The following is a 24250-nucleotide window of genomic DNA, read 5'->3' as shown; positions in this document are numbered from 1 at the left end:
ACAAAGCCCCCTCTAGAGGAAAAAGGAAGTGTTGTCCGACGCCCTGGGGGGGATGCTCACACACAGCGTGTGAGAATGGCAGGTGTAGAAGGGTGGCCTTTCCTCTCTCTCGGCAGTGGGGAGCCACCAAGAGGCTTAGAGTAGGTGAGGGGGGCTGGACACCCAGAGCAGTATTTGAAGAAGTAGAATCTTTTGGTTGCGGGCCTCACGGACTGGAGGGAGCCGGGACCAAAAGTAGGGAAACCAGTTGGGAGATTAGTGTCCGTGTGCAGTAAACACAGAACTGGGAGTTTGGAATTTACCGTGAGTCATGAGCAGCTCAGGGATTAGAACGCGCTGACCTTGGGCGAGTCAGCCCTTCCCGCCTCAGGTGTCCACAGTGGGGAGACTGTGCAGGCCTGCTCACGGCAGCGTTGTCGGGATGAACTCGTCAAGATCTTTGGTCTAGATCCAGGTGAATCATGGAGTCATTTGTAGCTTGTTGTTTCTGCCCTCTGCGTGTCAGATATTCTTCTAGCCACCACTTGCTCTTCTCTTTCTGAAATGAAAAGCTGAGGTGCGAGAAAACCTGATGGTCACAGTAATCAGAGCACATCATTGCTTGGTGGGGGAAAGGTTCCACCTCCAGGTCGTGCGTTCATCTGGTTTTTGGCATGGTCTGAGCCAGGAATGAGACAACGTGAAAGGTTGTTTGAATACTGAAGTAAAAATCACAGTGGGCAGGGAAGACCGTCTACCTGGATTATTAGCAGAATATATACAGTGGCCTCTTCACTTCAATGGTAACCGTGACCACTTGAGTGGACTTGGACAGCGTCTAGAAAATAAGGGAAAACGCCTTCAACAAAGCTCTTTTCATGGACGGCTCTTACGCTGTGCTCGATCCTACGGCTCTTAGACAAAAGCCCATATTTTCTTCCCGGGTCTTGTCATGTTTCCAGCAACAACTCAGAATATGGCCTCACAGGTCAACACATTTAACCACCACGGGGAGCTTTGCTAGAACTACAGCTTTTTGTTGGTTTGTAATGATTCCTAACCTGTTTAATATTGCATTTTTATCTTGTTGCTAGAAATCCTAACATTGGAGTTGAACTTCACAAAGAGCTTTCAGACATTATCTCATTTTGTCTCTTCAGGCTGGTGCAGGATAACTTCTGATATCTTAGTCTGATTTCCAGTGGGGTTTGTACGAAAAGAGTTAAGATTGCTCTGCCTGGACCTCAAAAATTTACAAATAGAGTTTCATTGTTCTTTTATTTGAGTAGCTCCTCGTGTTTTATACACATTAATTCATTAATGCTCACAAATGCCCTGTGTGTAGGCAGTGGAAAATATTTTCCCTGTTGCAGTATTTACACACTGAGAAACCAAGTCAGGAGGCAGAGGCAGGGCGGGGCCTGTGGAGGGGAGCCAGGGCTGACTCAAGCTGCCGGGTTCTTAGTCTCGTCCGCTTCCTTGACCATTAGAAAACCCGAACACATTTTCCTTTGGAAAATGATCATGATTTCCAAGGAAAATAGCCCTGGAGACCACACTGTCTCTGGAGAACAGAACTGTAAGAGGGGAGTTTGGGGGAGATTTTATCATAAAATGGTGGATGTGGTTTCATTTGCTTGTATCGTTGGCATGTATTCTGGCTACAGCTGGAGCCCAGACAGTCAACATGGTGGCGTGTTTTTGTGTCTAAAACCACTCTTTGGACGTACTCATCTCATTCCTTTGATGCCTTTCCAAGTGTTAGAAAAGGAAGATGCCATTTCCAGCTTAGGCTGTGCCATAGGTGGCAGAAAAGGCTTTCATGTTCCCTTTTTAGATTTCCACATCCTCAAGGGCAGGGAACCGTCCCTACTCTTCCTCCTTTTAATCTCTTATCTTCCCACTAGTGCTTTGATGAGAATAAATCAGGAAAAGGACTTGGTGGGCAGAATAAACTGCAGACTGTGTATCTCAGTGCCTGTGTGACAGCTCTCCACGTGTGGGCATCTCAAACTTATGCCCCAAACTGAATCCCTGGTTTCCTTTCCCGAATCTGCACCCCCTGTGCCACTCCCCATCTCCGTTAATGGCAATTCCATCCTTAGCTCAGTCTTCAAATTTTGGAGACACCCTCTTTCTCTCACATCCCACTTCCGATTTGCCAGGAAATCCAGTTGGCTTTTGTCTTCAGAATGTGTCCAGAATCCAGTTACTGCTCTTGCTGCCCTTGCTACCACTCTGTTCTTGCCCACCATCATCTCTTGCCTGGATCATTGCAGTGGCCTCCAAACAAACAAGTCCCCCACTCTGCCCTGGGTCCCTTTGTCAACCTGCAACATAGTAGTTAGAATAATACTGTTAGTATATATGTCAGATCATGTCACACCTTAGCTTGCAACCCTCGAATGAATCCTATCATACTTAGAGAAACCCAAGCCCACACGATGACATATAAGGTCTTATGTGATCAGGCCCTCCATTTTTCTCTGTCCCCCTTTTTTTTTGAGGGTATGTGTGTGATTTTTTTTTTTTTTTTGCGGGGTACGCCGGCCTCTCACTGTTGTGGCCTCTCCCGTTGCGGAGCACAGGCTCTGGACGCGCAGGCTCAGCGGCCATGGCTCACGGGCCCAGCCGCTCCGCGGCATGTGGGATCTTCCCGGATCGGGGCACGAACCCGTGTCCCCTGCATCGGCAGGCGGACTCTCAACCACTGCGCCACCAGGGAAGCCCCATGTGTGTGATTTTACTGCAGTGTATTGTAAAATAAAAACACAAACGCGACTTGGTCACAGCCTCTTAAATATAGTTATAACGTTGTCCTTCCTGGAAAGCTCCAAACCTCTGTCTGTGGAGCTCTAGCCTGCTCAGCGTAGAGCTTTGGAAGGAGGCAGAAGACATAAGCAGTTTTTCTCACCGCCCCCCCCCCCCAGTGTGTACGGAAGGTTCAGAGGACCCTGAGGACACAGGAGTCTGTAAATATTTAGTCGTGGGTAATGAAGTTAATCTAGGAAGGGGTGGAGCTCTGGCAGTGGCTGGTACAGGTCTGGCTCTCCCGTCTCTTTGGGGAAGTGGTGAGGCTTTTGCTATTGGTTCAGCCAATCTGATGGTTGAGGCAGGTTTGGAAATTTTCTCAACACTTACGGTAGCTGGTACAACTCTTCCGGTGGGTTTCTTGGAAATTCTTAAAGGTGGAGCTGCTTTTGTCTTTTCCTGCTGCTATGGAGGGGTCCTATAGGCATTGTGGAAGTGACTATGTCAGTCTCTGCTGATTTTACAACTTTTCCAGAGCCGGGAGAAGTCATGCTTTTAAACTCTGAAAACTTTCAGTAGATGGTATGTGTTTTTTTGAGGATGCTCTCAATACTTCCTCTGGTCACCGAGTATCTTCTGAAAGATGCTGAAGATAGGCTGCTGTAAGTTGAACAGGTTTTCACGAATCATTCTTTAGTTGCAATAGAGCAGCAGTTTATTAAAAAAGGATGTAACTCAGGAAGAACCATGTGGAAGAGATGCAGAGGGCAAGGTATGTGGAACTTCCACGCTCCCTCTGAGCGTGCCACTCTCCCAGCACCTCCACGTGTTCAGCAGCCCAGAAGCTCCTGTCTTCCTTTTTCTGTCACTCTCCATGTTACTCACTCGGACTCCTTGCTGTTCCTTGATCACGCTCGCACTGGTCGATGTCCCCACCTTGCTTCGCGACTTCCCACTCTCTCCTTCCTCTGCCTGAGACTCTTAGCCCAGACATCTGCATGGGTCTCTCCTACATCTCTTTTAAGTCTTTGCTCAAATGTCATCATCTCAATGAGGTCTTTCCTGACCACTGTACTTAAAATTGCACCCCACTGCCCACCCCTGCCACTGTTTCCTCCTCCTTTGCTTCATTTTTAAAATAGCACATATCACTTTCAAATGTACTCTTAGAAAATTTGTTATTGCCTGTAAATTGTACTGTCAGCTTCAGAAGGGCTGGGATTTTTGTTTCTCTTGTTGAATTATATCTCCTCAGCACATAGTATCCTGTTGCCCAGTAGCTGCTCGAATGCTGTTGAATGAATATGTTGTGTTTTCAAACACAATAGTCACTCTTAACCTCCACTCCTCGTCAAAGAATATATAATGATTGGACTTAGTCTCCTAATTTTTTGGTATGTATGGAACACAGCAAAGGATGCAAGAGAATAATTTAGCTGGGGATATAAGATAAACACATGAAACAAATAGCAACAAGTGCTGGGATATAACTGTTAGATTGTAGAATAAATAAAACATACAGGGGCAGACATTGGGAACATGAGGGGAGGGAGGACCCTGGAGTTTATTGAGTACCTACTGAGTGTCAGTTCTACTCTAGGGCTTTTGTGTACTGGATTCCATTTGATCCTTACAACAGATATTGTGAGGCCAGTGAGGTAGTCCAAGGTCACAGAGTTAGTAGGTGTTCGATCCAAGATTCAAACCCTAGTGTCCCATGCTACAGAGTTAGAATATTCAGAAAGGGATTCATGGAAGTGTAAGGTGGTAGAGTCTGGGCATGGGACCCATGGGGAGCAAATCTGGGTCAAGTGAGATTTATGTGAAGAAGTGGTGAACGATAGGTTAGGGGTGGGATGAACAACATTGCAGGATGCTCTGGAAGCCCAGTGTGGGAGTTTGTATTTGATTTGATAGGTGCTAGAGGCTAAGATTTGTTCTTGACCAGAGGAGTAAAATAAGGGAAACAATGACTTTGGGTATTAAATTGAGTATTTAACCTGGTGTTAATATCCAAGATGGTTTAGAAGTGGGGAGGGGGGAACATGCTTCTGGTGATCACTTAACAGACTCTTGGAATATTGCTGGGAGGTTGGGGGAGGTGATGGGAATGGGACGCCAGTTTAGTAAAGAGAATGAAGAGGGGAAGATGGGGGGGAGACTCCAAGTAATTACTACATGGTACATGAGTGAGTGTGGAAGTGAAGGAGGAAGAGAAGTAAACGTTCTAGGGTTATAAACCTGAGTGGCTTTTATTACCTTTAGCAAAGTGGGCAGTGTAGTTAATGTGGACCAGTTTGGGCCTGATAATATTGAATAGTTCTTGAAGCAATGATATTAGGGAAATAATCAAAGAAACAGTTCTCCTCCTAGAGAAGAGAAAGCATAGGGGATGGAGAAGGGATGATGAGATAAGTAGTCATCAAAGATTGTGGGAAAAGGCATTAGCCTAGTTCTGTGCAGTTTCAGAGGTCAGTTTAGAACTAATGGGTGAAAATTAGGGGGAGGCAGATTTTGCCTTAAAATAAGGAACTGTAGTACCAACACTGGGAAAGTTACCTATAGTAGCTGCTTTGATCTTCACCGCTCTGCAAAGTAGACACTATCACCCCATTCTTACAGGTAAGGAAACTGAGGCCTTGGAGCACACTGCTTAAAAAGTGCAGAGCCAAGGTGTTTTGGTGTTTTATTTATTTTCCTTTTGCGGCTGATTTTTTTTTAATTTAAAAGATTAAAATTAAATATTTAAAATGTAAAACAAGTTATTAAATATAAATAAATTATTTTAAATATAAAAAATTTACATTTTACATTTAAATATTTTTATTTAAAAAAGACATGGTATCACCAGCAAAATAATAGAGATTTTTAAAAGACCTTTCCATTACTCCCAGCAGTTTCTCATTGTAAGAGAACCAATGTGTACAGTTTACATATTTTTCTTCACTTTTCTCTGATCATACAAAATGCAGTATATATTATTCTCCATTATTACTCATTTTAATATCACACCTAGACATGATTCTGCAAAGTTCTTTTTAAAGATCTCTCTGTGTTCTGTACTTTCACTATGATGTATCTAGATAGAGATTTGTTGGAGCTCAATATATTTTCAGCATCTGAGAATTGTATCAATTAATAAGAATTCTCCAAAATTCTCTCTTCACATATTCTTTTGTCCCTTTAATCTCAGTCTGGAGCTCCTGTAAAAAGTATGTGGACCTTTTCATACTATATTTCATGTTCCTTAACTTCTTTCATATCCTTCCCCTTCTCTAGCTTTTTACTATATTCTGGGTAATCTCTTAAATTTCAAATTCTAGTTTACTGATTACCTTTTCATTTTTCTTTCTTTGTTATTTAACCTGTCCAATGAAGTTTCAGACATTATACCTTTTTATTTTCAGAAGTTTTATTTGGTTCTTTGTCAAGTCCTCCTGGTGTTTTAGGATAGTGTCCTGTGCCTTTCTCATGCTTTCAGTAATTTTTTTCAACATCTTATTTAAATATGCTCATATTTTAGAATATTTGGTTAGTCTATTTGAAGTTCTGAGGGTCTGATCTTGCTGTTTGGACTGTATTTCTTGTGATGCATAGCTGCATAGAGTGTTTAATGATTTGGAATTGTGAGCCTATGACAAATGAGCCTCTAACTGTGGGAGTTTCATAAATCTGAGTTAACTCCAAATGCAGCATTACCTGCCTGGGACTATTTTTTGTATGTTAATCTCTCAGTTGAAGATTTCCAGGGAACGCTTTTCCCCCCCGCTCTTGAAAAGCTTAGGCTGAGACAAAGTTCCTTGCCTTGTCCTTTTACTAGTGGTCATACTTTTCTATTTGACTAAAGGTAGAGCGCTCTGGGTACTGCCTTATTCAGGAGATGGATCCATGACTTTGTCTCTTGCCCTCAAAGGCCATTTAAACTCTGTCTTCTGGGCCGAGACCAGCCAAACTCTTCAGGGCAAAGATTCTCAGTAGGTCATCACTGTATTTCTCAGTGAGTCTTAATTTTGTGACTGTTGGAGAGCTCCCTTGTTTTCTTGGGAGAGTTCGAACTATGCATTTGAAGTAGTCCTGAAATAGTCTAACTAATGCTTTGAGCAGTAGGGGTCTCAGGTTATTTAACCCATCATATTGGCAGAAAGAAAGTCTGTTTTCTTAAACACTTAAAGGAACAAATCCTTGTCAACTCATCTTACAAATTTACCCAGCCCATTCCTGGTAGGATTGGTGCCTTTTCTCTGTTCTCTGCTAGCAGCCAGTGCTTTTCTTTATTCTAATGTTAATTACATGGCACTGGTTGTTTTATTGTATGCTTCCTCCAATAGGCCAGGAGTTCCTGAGGGCAGACCCCGGACTTCTGTGGGTGCAAAGTCCCTCAGCTAATGGAAACAAATGGGACCCAGAACACATGAGGGGAGATGGATGAGGGAATTGGAGGGCAGAGCCAGAAAGAAAGAGCTCTAATGGCCTAATATGTGATCAATTGATGAAAAGTATTGGTTTCAAAATAGGAAATGAAGTCTTTGTTCAGAGTGAGGTGGCATCTTAAGGATGGAGGAAAAAAGGAAAGAACCAAAGTCGTTCTTTCTAAAAATGTAATGTAGTTAGAAGGGGGAAATGAATTGGTAGAGCATAACTTGGCATGAGCTCATTTCAGAGGTGGGTAATGGATGTGGTCTGGAATTGATGTTATAGACTGTCTATCAATAAATCACTCAGTCACTGTAATTAAGTTTACTAGGTACATTCCACACCTGGGACGTTTTGTATGGTATCGGTATTTTACTGAGTGCTCTGTGAACGCTCATCTAAAATGAGGTTCCCCCCCACAAATATGTAATCTAAATGTATAGGCCACACACCTAGACAGATCTGTGTTGCGTGTGGGCGCATACACAGGCACTGAGTCAGGGAATGGCATATTTTCTGTAATTTGGCTCATAGACCTGCTTGCTCCACACTGTGTGCCCTGCTTTCCTTCTGTGTTCCTGACTCTGAGTCCGTGTTTTTGAATGAAGGCATGATTTGTTGGTAGGAAGATCGAGACTTTATACCCATGACTCTCCATTACCCTATTAACCTGGATTATATCACTCGATTAGTTAGCTATCACCTACTAGAAGATAGGAATGTAAAGAACTAGGAGATGAAAGGTAAAAGTGTGTGTGGACCTGTATGTGTGTATGTTGCGAGTGGGGTTAAGATGAACTAAATTTAGTCACGTTGATGAGAAGACCTCAGGTGATGAGAGGTATCTGTTAAGTGTGATCATGTATTTGGCATTGCTATTATGAAATACCTTTATTTCTCACAGTTCTGGAGGTTAGAAGTCCAAGATCAGGTGCCAGCCTGGTTGGGTGAGGCCCCTCTTCTGGGTCATAGACTTCTTGTTGTGTCCTGACATGGCAGGAGGGGCTGGGGAGCTCTGTGGAGTCATCTTTATAAGGGTACTAATTCCATTCACGGGGACTCCACCCTGATGAGCTAAGAACCTCCCAAAGGCCCTGTCTCCTAATACCATTATCCTGGGGGTGAGCTTTTCAACATTTGAATTTGTGGGGGGAGACACAAACACTCAGGCATGCGCATACCACACCTGTGTATTCTGTTGGTGCAAATGTTAGTTTTTCAGATTGCATTTTTTTCCTAGAACAGATAGAGAGTAGTTCAGTTCATGGCATGTGAAGATCTGCCTTGATGTGGCATTTACTGCTTCAGGTTCTGCAAAGTGTAGCATTTAGTTCCCATTTCCTTTGTAATAGTGCAGTTTTTCAGAATAATGAGCTCAGTGTTGCTTTAGGAAACACACTGTTATGCGAGAGCCATGGAAAACATGATCTGAAAAGGGACTTGAGTAAATAGTAAGAGGGAAAGGGCCCAAGTTCTACCTGCCTCACAGCAGGCATTGCAGTTTTTGGAGCACATCCAATCTTAAGAGCCACCCACTTGTCCAAGATCAGATTGATAGAAAGACAGAGGCTTATTCTTTGGTCTCTCTTGGTGAGGACTGTCAACAAGGAACTTATATGCCATGAAATAGAACCATTCACTCCAATGGAAAATATGCAGATTTAGAAACTAAATTCTTTTTACTATCTTTTTGAAAAATTGAAGTAAGATTAGTATTCTGTTTTCATTTTTAACTGAAAATCAATATTAATATACAGCTTATGAGTTGGGTAGTTAAACTATAATTTAAATGAAAATATTTAGGAATTTTAATGGTAGATCTGAAAAGAAATTATATGCTAATTTCCTGGGGGATTACATCAAGGATAGTATTATGTAGTGAACTGGTATGACTTTCTCGAATATAGGAACTCTCCCATGAGGGATCCCCTTTCTGGAGGAGACTTGAGGTTGGCTAACCTCTCTTTTGAGGAAAAGGCACACCTAAGCCATCAGAAGCAAAATTAAGATCTGTTCAGATTTCAAAGAAGAGCTTGGCACAGTTCTTCAGGATGCAGGACTGTCCCCGTTATGTGACATTTAACATCCTTGGCCGCTAGGCACCAAGTACCAAGATCTGTTCTCCCCAGCACTTTCGACATTCTCATTTCTTTCCCTTGTCCTGGTAAGCGTGCACAGGTCCCCACTAACAAAAAGACCGAAATAAAACAAAAGTCCCCTTCATTTTCCTCTTCATTGCACTGGAAGTGATACCCAGTAACTTTCTAATTTCCAAAGACCATGGCCCCTCTGAGTCCTCATTCTCCTTGACCTCACTGCAGTCCCTCGTGAGCTCTAAGCAATTATGTATTATTATCCAATTATTATTTAATCTCTTGAATTGTTGCTGAACTGTTCATGTGGTTGGACTTGTCTCTCTATAAATGTCTTGAGGACAGGATCTTATACTTCTCTGTGCCCTTAGTAATATTCAGGACAATGTATTTGGTGTTTAATTTGGTAGCTGAATATTTATTTCTAACTCATTGCACTGTTTTAATATTTATCCTGTAGGAAAGTTCTTTTCTGTCTTAATCTTGAATCCCAAATGCTGAATTTCACGTCTTTATTGTATATGTGATAGAAATTTGTAGTTATTATTCTTAGCATATGTAGGTCACATTTGTTCAGATCACTGGAGCCCAGGGGTATATCTGGATCTCAGTCACAGTAACAATAGAGTTTTTGACTTGGCTTTCTCCAGTGAAAACATTTGAATACCAGTTCTCACTCTGTTCCTCCTTTCCGAGACACAGGTCAAGATCCCTCTTCCCAGAAGAGTCTTTTCTGACAACTTCAGCCACAAAGTTCTCTCATTTTCCTAAAATCTTAAAGCATTTGCTGTTTAACATGATTTCCTCCACTCCTTACCCCCTGGTTACTGCTCCACTGCCCTCATCAGGCTGCTCCTTCCAACATGGCTGGGGCCAAGCAGGCCAGCAACCTCTCGAATCATGGCTTCAGTGGGTCCTTCTCAGTTCTTATCTTGCTTTGCGTCATTTACCCACAGGGTTTGCTGCCTTGTTCATTTCTCTTGGATTTTGTCACATTCTAAATTTCTAACATAACAATAGTTAGATAGTTGGGAGTGTGGGATCTGGAACCAGACTGCTTGGGTTTGAATCCTGGTTCTACCACTTAGCAGTTGTGTGCCTTTGGGCAACCTGCTTAACCTCTCTATGCCTCACTTTTCCCATCTGTAAAATGGGGGCAGTAGCAGGAGGTACTCTGTAGGGTTGTGAGGATTAGATGAACATTGTCTAGCACAATAAATAGTGCTCAGTAAATGTCAGCCCTGATTATTTCTCTATTTCTCAATGCCTTTCGTGAGCTCCTCTTCCTCTACCTTTCTTGTGGAGGTCTCCAAGGTTCTGTTCTAAGCCCTTTTTGAATTTGTGTGTATCCATTTCCTTGATCCATCCCATTTCCTCCCAATGACTTTAACTACTGTTCTATATTATCAAACCCTTTCTCTCCAGCCCAGACCTCTTTCTTGAACTCCAGATCCCTGCTTTTGACCTGGCTTGGACACCAGTCCTCACATCTCAAACTCATTATGGCCAGTACTCATTTTTTTCCTCTGAGTCATTCATCTGCTTTTCCTTTCATTTTCCCCATCTTGGTCAATGGCATTGTCTATCTCATTTCCCAAACCAGGAACCGAGGAATCACCCTAGATTCCTCCTGATCCTTATGCACTGCATCATCTAGTTAAGCGGCAAGGCCTTTCCATTTTGTTCTTTAATCTCTTAAATTTGCCTACCCTACAACATTGCTTTGAATCAGGCTCTCAATGTCTTTCACCTGAACAATAGCAATGGTCTCTTACCTGGTTTTTCTGACTTTGGTCTCTCTCTCTCTCTCTTTCCAATCCATCTACCAATCCATCTACTGTGTCACAGTGATCTCTTTAAAACACAATTTGGGGGCTTCCCCGGTGGCGCAGTGGTTGAGAGTCCGCCTGCCGATGCAGGGGACACGGGTTCGTGCCCCGGTCCGGGAAGATCCCACATGCCGCGGAGCGGCTGGGCCCGTGAGCCATGGCCGCTGAGCCTGCGCGTCCAGAGCCTGTGCTCCGCAACGGGAGAGGCCACAACAGTGAGAGGCCTGCGTACCAGAAAAAAAAAAACAAAAAACACAATTTGGATCACACCCTTCTCTTGCTTAAAGCCACTCACTGGCTTGAAGTTCATGTTACTTAGGATGACATAACATTGGGGCTCAGAAAAAGTTTTCATCCTTCTTTCCCACCACTACCCTACACACACTTTCAGTAGCCCTGGAGGTGCTACTGAACAACCTCTTCTTTTATGCTTCCCTGTAGTTGTACCTGTTTCTTCTGCTTGAAACGTCCTCCCACTTCATGGTCTACCTGGTGAACATCTATTGTGTGTCTCAGTGATTTTCAACAAGGCTCGCTCTTGGCATTTGGGGTGGGACAGTTCTTTGTGCAGGACTGACCCGGTGTTATAGGACACTCGGTATCCGTAGCTCCTGTTGCTGAATGCCAGTAGCAGCTCCCTTCCCTCTTCTGCTCTACTCCTACCCGACCAACCCAGTCAGGTAAGAAACCAGACACGCTCTGCCCTCATTTCCAAAGGCCTTTCTGGGTAGGAATGCCCCTAGGTAGAAGCAGTAGTATGTATTCTTTAAGACGTAGCTTAAGCCTCATTTCCTTGGGGAACCATGCCCCATGCCTCACCTGCTGACTGATTTGAGTATTTCTGCTTCCCTGTGTTCACAGAATCCCACACATATTTTATATTACCATTGTTTTCCTTTTTCTCACTGGGCTGGCATTTCCTCTAGGACAGAATTCATCCTTGCATCCTCAGTGCCTAGGATATAATAGATACTCAATAAATACTTGTAGCGTGAGTGAATGTTTATGTTATCCTTGATATTTAGTTGTCTGTCCTCTAGCTTATTTGCCTATTTCATATCGGCATGCCCTATTCAGATAGATTGATAGACACTTGAAGGGAAACATTTATACTTTTTTTTTTAACTGAGTACTAAGCATATAGGAAGTTCTGAGTAAATGTGCTAAACTAAATGAAACATTTAGAGACTAGCTATATTTCTAAGGTTAAACCTCATTTCTTTTCATTGTTAAGGTCATATTTCTAAACATTAAAGCATCATTCTAGAATTTCTCCAGGTTTTACACGTTTGTCCACTAGTTTTATAGTCTAGAATTGGGTGCACTAGTCTAGCTCTTCTGGTTTAAGAATGTCTTAATTTTTATGGGTGGTGGGCAGAGAGTACCTTTTTTTCCTACAAAGACTGTATAAAGCCTAGTTGGGAATGGGGAAGTAGAGGAGGGTGGCTCATAGCCACAGTTTGCTGCCTGAAATACAGATGAAGGCCATGGGGGAGGTGGTGGCTGCCACCTCTGGTTAGATTTGTTAACCTCTCTGTAGAAATGATTCTTAGTATCAGGAGAATTTTCCAGGTACCTGTTCCCCCAGCTACTCTCTCTGCCTCTACTTTCTTCTCTCTCCAGTCGATTCAGCAGTCTTTGGGTCAGCCTCATGACAAGCCAACCTTAGGTAGGTTATTGCCTCACTTCAAACACTTCTTTGGCCTCGCATTGCCTCTAGAAGTGATTTTCAACCAGAAGTATGTGATTTTTTTAATCTTGGATCTCACAACCTTAAATTCAGCCCATGACTCCACAAAAGAGAACCAGTTTCTTGACTTAGCAGTTACTTTGTTTTTGCCCATAAATAATATTTCCTACTTTGTTCGTTCATGTTTCTTCTCTAACATAGTTCTGAATTTCTTTTGACATTTTAAATTATCAAATTTATTCCTAAGGATAAAGCCTTGCTGCCACACAAAATAATCAAAACATGTCGTAAGCTGAGAAAGAAATTCTAAAAATATTTTAAGCAATGGCAGTATTATTGGAAAATGCGGGCCGGGGGTGGGGGGATGGCCACCACCAGAGAGAAGATTGATTAACATACATAAATTTTAGCATGACTTTTCAAATTGACAATTTTATTGAGATAATTGTACAGTCACATTCAGTTGTAAGAAACAGTATAGAGAAACTTTATATTCTCTACCCAATGGTAACATTTTGTAAAAGTGTTATAATCAGCTCAGTTAATATTGACAGTGATACAATGTACCCATCTTATTCAGGTTTTCCAGTTTTACTTATATTCACTAGTACGTGTGATCTTAAATTTCTGTACCATTTCTGTCATGTGTGTAGGTTCATGCATTCACCACTACAGTCAAGATACTGAACAGTTCTGAAACCACTAGGATCCCTCATGTCGCCCTTTTATAGTCACGACTGCCTTCCCTCCTCACCTCTCTCAATACTGTTTCTCACCCCTGACAACCACTAATCTGTTGGTCCTTTAATTTTTCTCATTTAAAAAATATTATTATATAAGTGGGATTATAGTCGGTAACCTTTTGGGACTGGCTCTCATCACTCAGCATAATTTCCTGAAGATTGATCCATGTTGAGTAAATAGTTTGCTCCTTTTAATTGCTGAGTAGTATACCTTGCTGAGTTATGTATGTACATATGGAAGTGTGCACAAAGACAACAGAGTTTAACCATTCACCTATTGAAGGCATCTGGGCTGATTCTAGTTTTTGGCTGTTATAAGTAAGGCTATGAACAATTGTGTCCAGGTTTCTGTGTGAACATAGACTTTTATTTCGTCGGGGGGGGGGGGAAATACCCATTAGTGGAATTGCTGGTGGCAGTGTGTGTTTAGTTTTTGAGAGACTGCCCAACGGTTTTCCAGAGGGACTCTATTATTTTGCATTTGCACCAGCAGTATATAAGTGATTCAGTTTCTCCACATCCTTTCCAAGGTTTGGTGATGCCACTATTTTTATCGTCAGTGGTAGGGGCACTATTTTATACATTTTCTATTTTATATATTTTCGCATCCCTCCCATGACAACCTGCATAGTGTTGTGCACACAGGGACAGTGAGTTGACTTTGACATGATGGAGGAACTTTAGAGATCTGTTGCTGGTGAGGACATTGATGCCCTGATAGGATGCAACTTGCCCAAGATACTTGAGTGATTGAGCTTTGCATTGACTATGAAGGGATACGCTAAACGGATTAATAGCATAAGTGAGATGGTACGGGTATGTTCAATTGACTTATAAAAAGCTTGTAAGGGCTTAATCACTTTGTGTGCAAATACACCCTGTGAAATACCAGCAAGTGTGACTGGTTTGGCGGAACATTTTGTTAGCAGCTAGCTCCAGCTCCTCTTTGTACTTTGCAAATGTCCTCTAATTTAGGCTGTACTATTTCAGACTGACTGGCTCCCCTTCTTCCTCCCCACCCCCAGTAGTTTGAATTAATGAGATCCCATTGAATGGTTATTGTGTTGCTGGCTTTCTAATCTTCAGACATCTCCCCACACTGAGTTCACCAAATAATTCTACTCTTTCACTTAAAGCTGCTTAGACCTGCATAGCTCAGGTAGATAACTCCGGCCTGAAGCAGGTCTGTAGACACCGTTGTGTATTAAACAGGAGGTTTATTTCTAAAATGCTTCCTTCTTGCCCATCCATTGTGCTGCCATTGAAGGTTTTTACTTAGACTTGGCCTTACCTCCCATTTAACTGTTCTTTCCTCCTCCTGTTAGTATAACAGTTGGGAAATACAATTAAAATTCTACACTCCTAGGTTCACAAAGGAGCTGTGAATCAACGTTTCCCTCCAAGTGCAGAAGGTTTCAAACTGAGGTAGCAATTGAATTACCCCAATAGTAATTGCTCTCTGCCCTTTGAAGTTTCAAACTGTAGGGGGAATATCTGGTTCTATAAAGTCAAATAAAATTCTTTGGGGCTTGACAGTGTTATATTGATGTGGTACAGTGCCCTTCAGAATTCCTGATGCCTGGGGATTCCTTGGGGCTGCCAGGATGAGGCTGAACTGGGTAGGCCTCTTTTAGACCATCTTCACCCCAATTACTCCTGAATCATTTTGATCAGTCTAATATATAGAGGTTCCGAATGATAAATAAAGATTCAAATGTTTTAAAATATCCTTTGTGTATGCTGAATGTACAGTGATAATAAAAATAGTTACAGCTAGCGTTTATTGAGTGCTTATGATGGGCCGTTAAGTGTTTTGTCTTTTTTCTCTATCAAATCTCTTAATCTTCCCAACAATCTTAGGGGGTAGGTACTGTTACTTGTTCTACTTGACGCATTAGAAACTGGCCCAGGGAGGTAAATAACAGACCCAAAGGCACACAGTTAGAACAGGGTATAACTGGTGTTCAAACGCAGCCTGTTCTTGAGTCTGTACTCCTAGCTGTGAGGCTTTTGCAGCCTTTTAGCCAAGCAAATTGCTGTCTTTCAGGCCATAGTAATGTTACAGAAGGACTGTGCTGAGGCCAAGGAGAGCCTGGGCTCTGGGCTCAGACAGGTTGGATCCATATACCTCGGCCATGTCTAGCCTCTTGGCCTCATCCTCAACCAAGGGGCACAACTTTGCTGAGCTTTTCTTTGCTCTTTTGAAGTGGAGACAGGGGTGCTGGAGGTCCTTCTATCTGAAGAGAGTCAGTATCAGGAAAGCCCTTTAAAGTGAAGCTTCTTGGAATGGGGACCACAATCCAGAGGTAACAGGGGTGGAGAAAAAATTTGCCTGGGGTTCTAGTTTTTGAAAATGAAATTAAAATTATGAAAATATTTTTAACATTTAAAGTTTATTCCTTTGGCTGAAAGGCAGCAGAGCATCACGGCTAGAATTACAGGCTCTGGAGTGGCTGCTCGAATACCAGCCTAGCCTCGTTCAGTGTGACCTAACGCATGCTGAGTTTTTAACTCTGCTAACTCTTAGAATGAACATAAGGTGAATCGTGTGTGTGAGAGATTAATTAGAGGAGCTTGTGACTTTTTTTCTGACACGACCGATAGCACAGTAGGACATCCATGTCATCGCGTTTGATTTTCAGAGCATTATTACGGGGGTCATTTTTATTAGAAATTTAAAAATTTCATTTTTATCGACATTTTTATTAGAAATATTAGAACGTCTCCCATTTTCTCCTAGGGTGGGGAGAAGGTGCTGTTATTCCTTTAATGTTGAAGTTACTACCTTCTCTTATATAGTGAAAAGCCTTTATCTCATTGTGATTATTTCTTCTTACTTGTCAATGGATCTCTGTCACATTTTCATTGGTAGCTTTGTATATGACTTGAAGTTCTCCAGTACTCAAATTATTTTCTCAATTTTATTTAACCTTATTTCATGCTTAGAAAAGATTTCCAGTTTTATTTTGAGTTGATTTGTATTTAGCTATAATATCTGGGAACCATACCAAGCCCTGAACAAACAACTACAAAAAAATTTTTTTTGATGTTCAAGATAAAATGGCTAGAGAGTAGATGCTAGCATTGGGTGGGGTGGAGAATGAACAAGGAAGGCTTTTGCTTGTAATTCTGTAAGTGGTCAGTTCATTTAAGTATTTTTGTTTAGGTAGCTTGCTCCTCAGTTAACCTTGTAACTGGAGGGACTTGTAAATGAAGATATAGATAACTAGGACTTCACCATTTTTCTCAACGCTACCATGAGGATTCTCTGAGGTGATGTTTGTGAAATACTTAACGCAGTGCCTTTAGCCTTCAAAATGTAGTTATTTATAATACGGACAAATATTTGAGCATTATCTGTTAGTAAGTTGTATGAGAGGCATACACACCAATGACTTTTAGCATGTTGAAAGACAAAATTAGTCATGGGTTTTATATTGAATCAGTCTTAGAATATTTCATTTAGATGCACAAACATGAGAAACCCAGAACTTCAAAGAACTGATTTTTTTCTGTATTAGTTAAATGTTACGTTTTAAATTTAAAATATTCTTTTCACCTGTTGAAAATAGTCTAATATTTTTCTTTATTGTTAACTAGCAACCAGAGATATTGGAATATTATGTATGCTTCATAAAATATCTAAAATATTGAATCTTTTATGTCTTGATGATCTTTTCATAAGATTTTTTTCCCCTATTGAGAGCAGACTTAAAAACTCTGTACTAAGACCCCAAATTATTCCATGGTGTCTGCCAGCAAGACTAGAAATGTATTGGCTCTTTACTTTCCCAATAAGCATTTTCAAAAATACAGTACAATAAAAAAGTACTTGAGTCTCAATTTTTGAAATTGCAGGTGGAGAACTCAAGCTTTAGGAAGTGGAGTGTAGCGCATGATACTTCACGTATATAGTGAAAAGCTGCAGCATGTGAAGAACTTAAGCAATTGTGACTTGCTTAGCAAACACAAATTTTTTATCATTAAACTTGATGTAAAAGGAGGCGTGGCCATATTTAGCCATGCAGCTCAGCAAGTGAGCACGGGACTTACTGCTCTTTGCTATAAAAGAGGAATTAATTACAGAAAAGTGAAAATATAGTTTTTAATATCTATTTTGGTTTGAAGTTTTATTTGAAGATATAATATATTGGCAGCAAACTATGTTCTCTACAACTTAAGTAGAAAATCCTGATAGGGGTTTTAGAAGTGTTGGAACAGAGGTTGAGAACTGTGGGGACTTTAGTTTTTAGTTTATGTTTTCAAGGAGTGAAAAGTAGTTTCTCTGAAAAACAAAATAACTGCTGCTCAGAATGGCTCCTAAATTTCTTTACTGAAAAGTGGTAAAAGGTAGAGTAGGCAGGAATAATAAAATATGAGTTGTTGTAAATATCAGGTGAAATATAAACAGCATGTTGTTTAGCCCTTGATGTTTTGCCTTTTGCCTGAGATGGTTATAATTCAAATTTGAGGCAGACACTTGATGGCGTTGGTGGAGAACCTGGATCCTTCACAAAGCTGTGTGAGGTTGGATTCTGCACTCCAGTTCAGCTCATGTGGGCCTTTTCGCTGTATAAATACAGAACTCCAGAGGTGCTGGTGAGCACCCCACACTCCACTGGTCATGCCTTTGTCTGCTGAGCCTGGAGGAAAACTATTGGGAAAAGTAGCCTAACAAGTAGGGGAAAAGGCTTACTTTGTAGAGCAGAGCTTCAAAATGTTGACGTGTGTATACCCTTAAGTATAATATGTTAACATGTATCCCTTAATGTATTTATTAATAAAACATATTACTGTAACAGTGTATATTCTAAAACGTATCTGAAATCTACAAAGCTATAAGGATTAAACATTATAGTAAGATTTTTTTTTTATTAAGAGTCCTTTTTGCACTCACTAAAAACATTGACATGTAATACATGCCAGTGAGAGTAATATGATGAAAATGTGTCATTCTTTTGAAAACCTTTGCTTGATAATTTTAACGCTGTGTTTGGTTCAGCTTGAATGTCTGGTTCCAAGTACTGTTTACTTTGAAATGGATTTTGAAGTGTCATAGCTGAAAAAGGTACCATATTATGATAAATAGATTCTAATTGAAGAAGTGAGTGCTGGCTGTACTTGTACGTAAGGGGATTTATACTTTAACCCCATCCAACAATTGTACAAGAGTTTAAATGTGGCTAATAAATTCCCATCTTCCATGATGTCAATCATTCCTCCTATAAATTAATCAGAAGCTGTTGCATTTAAAGAATATGAAACCCATGAAACATTTGGAAAGGTTAAAAAAATAGAGTAGAAAGCTTTTCCCCAAAATTTAAAGCATGCCTGTATGAGGGCTTTTGTAGGTGGCAAACTTTAAATAATTTTTGCAACAAAATCACAAAATGGAAAGGTGCGAATACTTTTTCAAAATGTTTTTATGGTGGTATATACTGTCTATAACCTGAGTTTCTTTTGAGATGCATTTTCTTTTTCACTTATTAAAATATCACCTCTTTCTTGAAGGGATAGGATATTTATTTGAAACCTATTTTTAAAAGATCTGCTATAAACAGCCAGTTTTCATCTCAGAAAACCCAGCAAATGTGGAACACTTCTATTTTTGTTAGAAAATTAGGTAGTACATGTTTGGCAACTTTTTAAAGTACTTTGCTGCAATATAACCAACACACCTTAATGTGGTAAAAATTTTTATGGTCATTTCCCGTCTTGTTACAGCAATTGTAAAGATTTGACCGTGTTTGAAGGTCTTATTTCTATAAAGTTAACCACACTGACATCCTGTGGAACTGTGTGCTTTTGGCTTCAAGTTCTTCTTTGCAGTATCTCACCCATGAATGACACAGTGAATGAATTTTGCGAATGTGCTTTTTAAACTTCTTATCTGAGAAACTACCCTATCAGTGGTTGTACTCGAACAGTTTTCCTGTAGATCATTACTTATTAAAGAAGTAATTCACTCTTCAAAATGTCTTCATGTTCTCACCAAAAGTGGTTTTTTTTTTCTAGTGTATTTTATCAGACAAAAATCTAATACCATCTGTACTTTCTTCTAAGTGTATGGCAAGCCTCCCACACAGCTTAATATGTCCTAATATGCTTCTTAAAATACTAAGTTTTGAAAGTTTTGCTCATAAAGGAAAGCATTTTTGTTTTTTTTTACTTTGTGGATTTCAGCCATTTTTCTTAGCACTGCATGTGCTATAGAATACATTCATATCTTTTGCTATTAGGTAGAAATCTTAAAAGGGTCTTCTAATTTTATTATGAAGTTTACCAAAATTTTGTGAAGGATTGGAATTGTGTATGGCATGACTGTGAACATAGTTGGAAAAAATGGCTACTGTCTCGAGACACAGTGCACTTTTAGTGTGAGGGTCATGGCACATGTGCTGGTGGATATACATTCATATTTTAAATGCCTTCTCGATCATTTTGAATCTTGAGGGGCTCTACTCAGTGCTCTTGGATTGGTCATAATTTTTATTTCATAGTGTAGCTGATGAACAATTCATACCGGGATTGGGAGTCTCAGTTTTGTCATTCTCGTGGTTAGTATTATCTTTAATTTGAACTTTCTTTCTTGGACTCCTTAAGTCATTCATCCAGTTTGTGAGCTTAGTTTCATTACAAATTGATGGTGATGACCCATAAGCCCATTTACGTGGGTCTACGTGAACTGCCACAGGGCACAAAGTGTTGAAACTGTGGGCCGAGGAGGGCTCTGCTGTCAACCCCTTGGCCTCGTGTGACCTTCGGTCTTCTCTCAGGATGACTCATGGAATGTAGCTTGTGACCTAGGAGGGTGCCAGTGTCCGCATGTATATGAACTATTAGTAAAACTTGAGCGAAATGATTTTTTAAAAAGTAAAGTAAAATAGAATTCTTTATATTTCTCCTCCAGGTCAAGTGTGACCTCTGGGGGTTACTGTACTCAGAGTCACAATTCAGGTTGCTATGTGTCTGTCTGCCTTCTTAGGAGACATCCCCAAAGTACTGCAGCTGCCTGTGGCCTGGGGACCAGAGCCAGGCTTGGCCTGGTGAGCAGAACCCTGTCCCAGAGGACGCAGGTGGGTGGGTGGAGAGGGGAAAGGTGATGGGGGGCCGTGAGTCTCCTTGTCTGCCCTACGCAGAGTTCTCATGCAGCCCACTCTTCACTTTCTTCCAATCTTTAGGTCTCTGTCATTCAGCTGTGAGCTCTTTGAGGGCTGGACCGTACTGGTCATCTTACTGGCCATTGAAGGTGTTCAATGAACCTTCCTTAAAGGATGCTCCTTTTGCCTAAGTTGCTAGCTGGTTTCCGGGTACAGATGGGATGTGTGCACCTGGTGGAGAGGTTGGTTAGCGTGACAGTGGGCTGCGTCCCTCCAGACTGAACTCTCTGGCCCTCACCAAGAGGTCTTAGAACTATCTTGTCTCCGCAGGCTCCTGCCTCGTCCAGCCAAGAGTGAATTTTGACCTCAGAGTAACCTATATCTAAGTGATTAACTAAGGCAAAACTTGCAACATGCTTATGTTGGCCTTTCTTGGCTTCCTGAAATATAATTTCTATTCGGGAGCAGTCTGTGGGATAATGTTTGGGGTGATAGGTTTTCCTTATGTGTGGATCTTCATGTGAAAGAAGAAAGGGAGGAGGATATTTTATATGGAGAGCATCTTATTCCTTTGTTCTTAATTTTGTCTCTGCGGTTGTCCTATCTAGTGGATTACTCCTCCCTCTACGACGTTAACTAAAGGGCAGGGCGCAGCTCTGCTGGTTGGTTACACGGGGCTCCTACAATAACTTTCACTTCTATTATTTTCATTGCAGATGCGGAAGCCATGGAGCTGAACTGCAGTGAAGTACCTCTTTATGTAAGTGCCTAAACATTGCGCTGCAGGTCTAAGTGGCCCTTTCTTGAACTTGAAACCCCTTGTGACTGAAGTGGGAAGAAATGTTCTGTTGGCTATTGAGTTGGGGCTTTTAAAAAAACAACACACAACATTACTGTCTAGTTCAAGCCTTTGCATGGAGCCTTTTAAAACTGGTTGCCTCCTGGTTCCAAAGTCTGGGTTTTAGTTATATTTTCCTGAGTAACTTTTAACTGTGTAACTTCTGGAAGGCAGCTCTGCTCACCGCTATAACCACCAGTGCTTAACTGTATAACTTTTGGACTCAGAAATACTGAGTTCATCTATGTGAATGATTTTTGAACACTTTATTTTATGATATCCTGATAATAGCCAAGAATGTTTTCTGTGTGTATCTCTTTCGGGGAGAAGGTTCAGTGAGAGTTGTGTCAGGTAAAATCCTGAAGTAGGAATTCAAAGGGAAAAGTGCTGGGACATACATAGAGTAGGTGGGGGATTGGGTGACAGAGCTGCCCCATGAGATTCCTAGTCAGATATGCCTTCTGGGCTGAGAGAGGATTCCAGTCTTGAGAAGTTACTGGGTGTAACAGAAGTGAGCCGATTGTCTCCCCACATAGAAAATGGCAGATGATTTTCTCTTCCTTCCTTATTTTAGGCAAAACCTCTTTCCTTGGAACGTATGTTTGGTGGCAGGTGGGCATGGATGTGTGTATGGGAATTGGGGTTTCAGGTGGCCTTTGAATCATCAACTCAAGAAATACACCAAGAGTACTAGAGCTAGAATAAGGATATGACCTCAATTCAGATGTATCCCGAATAGAACAAAATATCAAGGACTTGGAACAAATTTAGTCAGAATCTTAAATCTATTAAAATATATTCATTCATTTCCCCTTAACATACTTCACTACCCAGGTGGCCCTCCCTCTCTCCCTTCTCCCTTCCACCTCTTCCCTTGCTGTCACCTCCCTCCGCCTTAACACATACCCCACTCTGTTCTCTGGAGAAAGACAAAATGATAAAATAAATGGATTTCAGAATAATTAAAAAGTTGCCTTCTGGGTTACTCAGGGGTCTGGAGTATTCTCTCTGGATTGTGATTTGCAGGTTATAAAATGTATTGTAGATAGTTAGACTTGGCCCAGCCATAATTAATGATTAAAAAAAAAAAAAGACTGATCTAAGGCTAAATTTAGAGTACTCTCAAGTCTTTTTTTTTTGGTACCTTTCTCCTCCTTAGCTTTATTCATTCCACTCTGCTCTCCTACGTCAAACCAAACAGATCTACAAGTCTAATGAGGATACAAAACCTGGTAGTTTTTCTTTTTTTTTTTAATTGAAGTATAGTTGATTTATAATGTTGGGTTGGTTTCTGGTGTACAGCAAAGTGATTCAGTGATACATATGTATACATATATTTTTTTCTTTTTCATAGTCTTTTCTACTATGGTTTATTACAGGATATTGAATATAGTTCCCTGAGCTATACAGTAGGACCTTGTTGTTTATCTATTTTATATATAGTAGTTTGTATCTGCTAATCCCAAACTCCTAATTTATCCCTCTCCCACCCCCTTTCCCCTTTCATAACCATAAGTTTGTTTTCTGTCAGTAGGTTCCTGTTTCGTAAATAAGTTCATTTGTGTCATTTTTTAGATTCCATATATAAGTGATATCATGTGGTATTTGTCTTTCTGTTTCTGACTTACTTCACTTGGTATGATAATCTCTAGGTCCATTCATGTTGCTTCAAATGGTATTATTTCATTCTTTTTTATGGCTGAGTAGTATTCCATTGTATGTATATATATATATATATATATATGTATATATGTATATATATATATATATGACATCTTCTTTATCCATTCATCTGTCAGTGGACATTTAGGTTGCTTCCATGTCTTGGCTGTTGTAAATAGTGCTGCTATGAACATTGGGGTGCATGTATCTTTTTGGATTATAGCTTTGTCCAGATGTATGCCCAGGAGTGGGATTTCTGGATCATATGGCAACTCTATTTTTATTTTTTTAAGGAACCTCCATACTGTTTTCCCTAGTGACTGCACCAGTTTACATCCTCACCAACAGTGTAGGAGGGTTCCCTTTTCTCCACACCCTCTTCAGCGTTTTTTGTTTATAGACTTTTTGATGATGGCCATTCTGACCAGTGTGAGGTGATACCTCATTGTGGTTTTGATTTGCATATCTCTAATCATTAGTGATGTTGAGCATCTTTTCATGTGCCTGCTGGCCATCTGTATGTCATCTTTGGAGAAATGTCTATTTACGTCTTCTGCCCAGTTTTTGATTGGGTTGTGTGTTTTTTTGTTATTGAGTTGTATGAGCTGTTGGGATATTTTGGAAATTAAGGCCTTGTCAGTCACATCATTTGCAAATATTTTCTCCCAGTCCGTAGGTTGTCTTTTCATTTTATTTATGGTTTTCTTTGCTGTGCAAAAGCTTATAAGTTTGATTAGATCTCATTTGTTTATTTTTGGTTTTATTTCTGTTGCCTTGAGACTGACCTAAGAAAACACTGGTACAATTTATGTCAGAGAATGTTTTGCTTATATTGTCTTCTAGGAGTTTTACGGTGTCATGTCTTATATTTAAGTCCTTAAGCCATTTTTTTTTTTTTTTTTTTTTTTTTTGCGGTACACGGGCCTCTCACTGTTGTGGCCTCTCCCACTGAGGAGCACAGGCTCCGGACGCGCAGGCTCAGCGGCCATGGCTCACGGGCCCAGCCGCTCCGTGGCATGTGGGATCTTCCCGGACCGGGGCACAAACCCGTGTCCCCTGCATCGGCAGGCGGACTTTCAGCCACTGCGCTACCAGGGAAGCCCCCACACTGTTTTGATTACTGTAGCTTCGTAGTATTGTCTGAAGTCTGGG

The 24250-nt window shown here is 40.9% G+C and overlaps 1 protein-coding gene across 12 annotated transcripts in view; it reads left to right on the top strand.

The window, feature by feature from the left end:
• The window catches only part of ARHGEF28 (Rho guanine nucleotide exchange factor 28), a 308933-nt gene that overhangs the window by 30514 nt on the left and 254169 nt on the right, over positions 1-24250 (top strand). For 9 of the 12 annotated variants that reach the window (XR_004483772.2, XM_049707682.1, XM_033430011.1 and 6 more), the window contains exon 2: positions 21315-21358. Coding sequence is in view for 11 of the 12 variants with exons in the window: in XM_049707682.1 (XP_049563639.1) it covers positions 21315-21358 (44 nt within the window). In the remaining variant the exon portion in view is untranslated. Of the gene's footprint in view, positions 1-1482; positions 1559-3358; positions 3393-12592; positions 12735-21314; positions 21359-24250 lie in introns of those variants that run through there. The other 3 variants (XM_033430009.1, XM_049707681.1, XM_033430010.1) reach the window with 3 other exon arrangements.

Source organism: Orcinus orca, chromosome 3 (assembly GCF_937001465.1).
Source record: "Orcinus orca chromosome 3, mOrcOrc1.1, whole genome shotgun sequence".
NCBI classification, from domain to species: domain Eukaryota; kingdom Metazoa; phylum Chordata; class Mammalia; order Artiodactyla; family Delphinidae; genus Orcinus; species Orcinus orca.
The sequence above is the reverse complement of the archived record's forward strand: the minus strand, read 5'-3'. Positions and strand labels throughout refer to the sequence as shown.